General features: G+C 33.7%; 1 protein-coding gene across 1 annotated transcript; it reads left to right on the top strand.

Moving 5' to 3' along the window:
* The first annotated feature begins 2,020 nt into the window (after nt 1–2,020).
* LOC108728304 (uncharacterized) lies at nt 2,021–4,769 on the top strand. Its single transcript, XM_018456795.1, has 3 exons — nt 2,021–2,649; nt 3,257–3,540; nt 4,326–4,769. The coding sequence occupies exons 1-3, from the start codon at nt 2,169–2,171 to the stop codon at nt 4,767–4,769; spliced, it is 1,209 nt and encodes a 402-aa protein (XP_018312297.1). The 5' UTR covers nt 2,021–2,168.
* Nucleotides 4,770–5,948: the final 1,179 nt, after the last annotated feature.

The raw sequence follows: 5,948 nt of genomic DNA, 5'->3' as shown, positions 1-5,948 counted from the left end.
TAAGAATATATATAAATCAAATAAAAGAAAGAATCCTATTATCGTTCAAAGCAGATCTTGATGCTTAATAATATTCACGTACAGATTTACAAATTATACATTTTTCAGTTCTAATTACTACGCGTCCATTATTATTTCATAATTACGTTTCATTATAGCCAAAATATCAAACAAACCTGAATGGGAAATCATCGATCCTTTAAATAAGTTTACTTATTCATAATTTCAAACATTAAAATTATAAACAAGTATATGAGTAGTAATTGAACTGATAAGAATAAATCTGAAAACAAAAAGGATCTTATTACAAGTCGAAATCTTGATACTTAATTAATATTCATATGTATATATAAAAACACATTTTTTCATTTCTATAAATTGCGCGCCGCGATTCGATTTGTCATACTTAAAACACAATCATAAACTAAAACTTCGACTGAAAACAGGATTTATCTTTCTCTTATTAAATTTTTAAACATTTAAGCTGAACGTTATTAAAATATTTTAATCCTTATTCATAATATATAAATGAAAATAGCACAGAAACACATTAGATAAGTTCTTTTCTTCATGTTCTGTACATCTTATATAAAGCTATGTAATTTCTCTGATTAACTTTATTTAGATGGTTTCTATCAAAGGTCCTTCATGTATGCTATGAATACATTTTACGAAGTAAAGTCGATAGTACTTTTAAAGGGTTAAAGTAGTCGTTCTCGAGGGAACCGGCTAAGTTGATTCACCTCGTTTCGCGAAGGTACCTCTTATTACGCGTTGCTATACGAAGTTTCTGTAAGCTCGCGTTAAGACACAGACGAGCGAGGTCGTCTTCAACGCGAAGTCACCCGGCCGAATAAAGCCGCGACTGAATGAGATGACATAACAGGATACTTACTCTCTCTAGTAAGATGCTCGCCAGTATAATGGTAAACCGTAAGTCGGTGGACGTTGCACGAGATGAATAACGCTCGAGCACAGTGGATACAGCTTAATATAACTTTTTCCCGTATACCTCGTTCTTTTTCTCGCGCTTCCGCATCTTCTCATTTCATCTTTTCAGCGTCGCGAGCTGGAGACGGATAGGCAGCGGCGTCTCCTTCGCAATTCGAGTAATTTGAACGCGCATCTGCGCGCCAGGTAATAGGATGCATCGCGCTTCCCGAGCTCGCCCGATACTCGGAGCAACGCGACCAGAGAAAAAAATGTCAATTCACTTAAGTCACATTTATGAAGCGAGAGAGAGAGAGAGAAATAAAAAATATACTTATTTCAAATCCGGCATGAGACGTCCCTATTCCTTTTTAAAATCGCAAAATAAACTAAATTTCAAAGAGAATGTATCTGAAAAGAAAAAAAATACTGTTCATCAGTATATTCTAATTTAATGAAGCACATAAAACATAAATTAAAATATTTTAATTTATATAAAACACACACATAAATTAAAATATTAATAAAAACTTTATACAGACCGTCTACCGTCTACTGATATATATTATATTATGTAGAATACATAGATTGTTGATGTTTCAGTCCAAAATTTCTATACTCGATTGAAAGTCCGCAATCTTATTATAAAAACCATTCATTTTTTGTCTAAAAAACATGTATATACACACACAAGATGCACACAAATACAATGGGGACATTTCATGGTGGAAGTATAATACTTCCACCATGGGACGTTTTGACAACGCGAATCATCAATTCATATATCATAAATGTCAGTGAAACTATGATGTAAATATTGTAAATAAATACATATTATAAATATGTATAAATACATAAAATACATATAAAATAAATACACATAAAAATTAATTTAGTAGTAGACTTTAAAAAAATCTTTTAAACTATCAGAGTAATGTGATTTCTTATTTTTTTACATTTTATTTATAGATATATATTTACAAGTATTGAATAATTCTTACGCCATAAGTGAGAACCGTCTTCTTTACAGCAAAATAAAAACAAAACCTTTTCGCAAAACGTAGACATTCAAGATGGAGTTTACTAAACATATATTACGTCTCATTTCTATTTTTCTTATCGTATTTCGCTTACCTCTAATAACAACCGTCACAACGCCATTACCGCCAACAATCGAACCTACTATCGAGTCTACTGTCACCGATTTGAGCACGACAGAGGAGGAGGATAAGGTGGAGATGCCAAGTGTACCGCTGACCGAGCAGGTTATGGACCACAACATACGTGTGAGCGACGTGCCCGATGTAGACCCGGAGGCGACGAACGTGCCGGATTCGAGCTTGGACAGGAATCGGGTGATTCGCGACGTGGCATATTTTATTCGCGCCCATAAGTTTCACGATTACGATCATCGGTACTTCAAGAGTGCGGAGGAGGCTACGAGCAAGTTGTACGAGGAGTTCCCGAAACCCGGTCTGAGATCTCTGCACTGGGAGGTGCGTAAACACTGCGAAGCGAGTTTCGTCGAGTGCCTTAAGTATCTCGAAAGGATCATTAGACTTACAGCCTTCAGGCGCGAGAACGACACCGTTACAATCATGAGGGAGCAAAAATGGAACTTGGTGAACAATACCGAGCAGATCATGGCCGTTCAACGAGACTGTCAGACAATCCAAAGGCGGGACAGTCTCACCGTAGTTCCATTTCAGGGTCCAATCGGCAAGTGCATCGATTTGTCGCGAGCATACCTAATTACATCGAAACATTAAACTCAATTTGCACATGCTAACGGCTAAATTGTTTTGATCGAATAACTGAATTAACAATAAGCAATATATAGATTTGATTGTATCATTTACTTCCTCGAAATTAGACCAAGACACTAATATAATAATATGACGTTTAACATCACGAGTTATAGAGAGACTAGAATATAAATCTCAAATGTTTTCACGTTATATACATTCAATATAAATTCTTGTAAACAATTAAAAAGTGATTCTGTTTAGAGACTATACTATAAATATAATGTAACATACATATGTATAAGCTTCTTTAGATCTATGTTAAATTATACTTAATTCTTAAAGATAGGTCTAAGAGATACTTTGAATAAAACTGTATTAGTAATTACTTGAGGTAGCACTTAGGACAGCATTGACATAAAAACAAGGACATTCCAACAATTATGAATAATTTCTTCGCGTAAAGTCTTCATGCTGCAATACATAAAAACCGTTCGATTCTGATAAATAGATGAGTTAATAGAGATAATATCAGATATTATTTCAATCGCAGGCGAAGATCGATTGAATACTATTTTCAGAACGCTTCCAATGGCGCACTACCGTCAGCTATTATATGTGCTGGTATACGATGCTAGGAGTCCCAGACTTAGCTATCTTCGGAGAGCCCTGTGATAATCACGCCAATTGCCTTGATGAATACGATGTTCATAACAAGGATCCACGAGCGGACGACACGAAACCATATGCCTGTGCCTTGTATAGTTTCTGCCCGGACCATTGTTGTCCCATGAAGCATATCCGATACATGAAAGACTGTTATCAGTCGCAGAGCAATCCTTGCTACGATGAGAATCAACCAGGTGCGTGGATGCCTGTTACAAACATTTGCATCGCGCAAAAAGCTTATTTATATTTTCCAGCTAAGTTAATTCTGCATAGTACGTAGTATAATCATACTGCATTACGTTGATAAACTCTGCCGTAGCAGGACGACTATGTCATTTTTACCTACTAATTCTAGGACACAATATAATTTCACCGTGTCTTTTAAAGAATTGTTTATAATCAATTCTTGTAAGAAATTTGTAATTAAGAGCAGTTTCTAAAAAATACCGGAAAGAACAATTCTGCTAAAAATTTAGTTAGATACAGATTTGAAAATAATTTTGTTAGATCATCAAAATAATTATGTCCTACTAGAATCTCAAAACTTTTTGTATTGTTCATCAGGTTTGAACCGTGACTTCTTTATAATTTGATAGTTCAATAAAATTATTTTCAGATCTGTATCTAACTAAATTTTTAGATACTTTGGAAAAATCATTCTTTCCGTGTAGTAATCTTTTAATTTCAATTTCGGAAGTATTGACTCGCTAGTATTATCCATATATATAATTAAATTTTGTGTAGACAAAGTTAAAATTTGTGTGGATAAATTAGAGCCGCTTATCGTAAACTCTAAAGACGTTAACTCCATGGATGGGATTCTCGTTTTGTCTACGACAAACATAACGAGTCGGCACTTTACTATGGTCGAGCTTTGCATGCTCGTTTACATTCCATGTGCGCCGTGCGCGCAATTAACCACCCTTGAAATCTTTCCACCCTCAAACGAACCAACCACCACCATTGGTCGTGTTCACAGAGCATCGAAAATGTACACTAAACCGAGATGAGAATCACGACTTCCAGGCGCTCAGGGTGAATCAGATTAATGTGAGCTGCGAATGTCATCGACGCGGTTATGAGTGGTCCTCCAGATTCGGGCTATGCGTCGATGTGAATGAGTGCGTCCGAGGTACACACAATTGTACGCAGAACGCTGAGAGTTGTCTTAATCTGCCCGGTCATTACGTCTGCGTCTGCCGACTTGGCTACGTCTATAATCCAGAAATAGGACAGTGCGTTCACAGTCCGGACATTGATAGGGTGTTAAAGGGTTACGTGGAAATACCGAAAGCCGCAAAAACGAAAAATCTGCTCGCCAAAATCGCTCAAATTATTACCAGATCTGCCGGAAGTGGTTATGTGCATGACTACAGGGTTAATTTTCCATTGATTTTAATTGTATTGATCTACAATGTCACATGAATCTATCGCTTCGACTTTTTTAATTTAAGAATTAAACGGTCCAATTTATAATTTGATATTATAAAATAAATGTATGCTTCTTAAACGAAAAGTTATTTACGTTCGTTGAAAAACATGATACAAAATATAATAAAATAACCTAGAAAAAATTAAAAAAATGTTATAAATTATAATATTATTCTATTTTTATTCTTGCTTCAGAGAATCTTTAATATTTTGTAACGTGACGTATAATTATAAGACTATTTGTATTAATGAACTATAGTTAAATATATAAAAACGCGAATTAACTTTTAGGTACTTATACGTTAGATATTCATTGCAAAATTGCATCATATGAGGTAGTAAACAACTTTTCTTACATTATACATTTATTTTATAAATAGTTTATATACAAAAAATCATAATACACATAAATATCGATTATTAAAACTATCAATCTTTTAATTTTATGGTATAAAATATAATGTAATATGGATATATAGATAATAAAGCATAATAATAAATATATAAATACATAAATTTTTATCTCTTTTATTGGCAATGAAAAACCATATAATTATTAATATTAATATGTCACTACTTAGTGATTATTAAGAGAAAGTGGGAGAATTGTGCACAGTGAATACCTAATTAATTGTGCACATTTTAGTTTAGCACTTTTTCGATAAATGGAGTCGCTACTGCGGCGAAATTTCTAGGCTAGACAGTTTCTTCAAATATAATCATAAGTTATATAATTTGAAAATTATAGTTAACGACAAAAAATGAGAAAGTGAAATTTCATATTTTGATAGTAATTTTGACATCTAGAAAATAAAATGGTAAGTCCGTATTCTTATTTTGTTTAATCGTACATACCTTATTAAAGAACGTTATTATGTGCGTCTTTTGAACTATTATTCATTGAAAGTTAAAAAGTCGTTGAGTAATCGCCTTTCTTATCAAATTATGCGCATGGACAATTCAAAGTTTCCTCCCAAATAAAAAGTGCACTATTTGTGAAGAATTTGGAAGATATGGAACTCTGCCCAGTCGACAAATTAAAAGTAACATGACTTCAATGTTATAATTTTGTATTCCACAATATAAGTATAATATAACAATGGTGTTACATAACAGCCCAAGGAACATACCAAGTCAAGAGAAAGTTAAAATGACGTATTTTGACGTTAAAAT

This window comes from Mycetomoellerius zeteki, unplaced genomic scaffold, assembly GCF_001594055.1.
Source record: "Mycetomoellerius zeteki isolate Tzet28-1 unplaced genomic scaffold, Tzet1.0 scaffold61, whole genome shotgun sequence".
Taxonomy (NCBI): Eukaryota; Metazoa; Arthropoda; class Insecta; order Hymenoptera; family Formicidae; genus Mycetomoellerius; species Mycetomoellerius zeteki.
The sequence above is the reverse complement of the archived record's forward strand: the minus strand, read 5'-3'. Positions and strand labels throughout refer to the sequence as shown.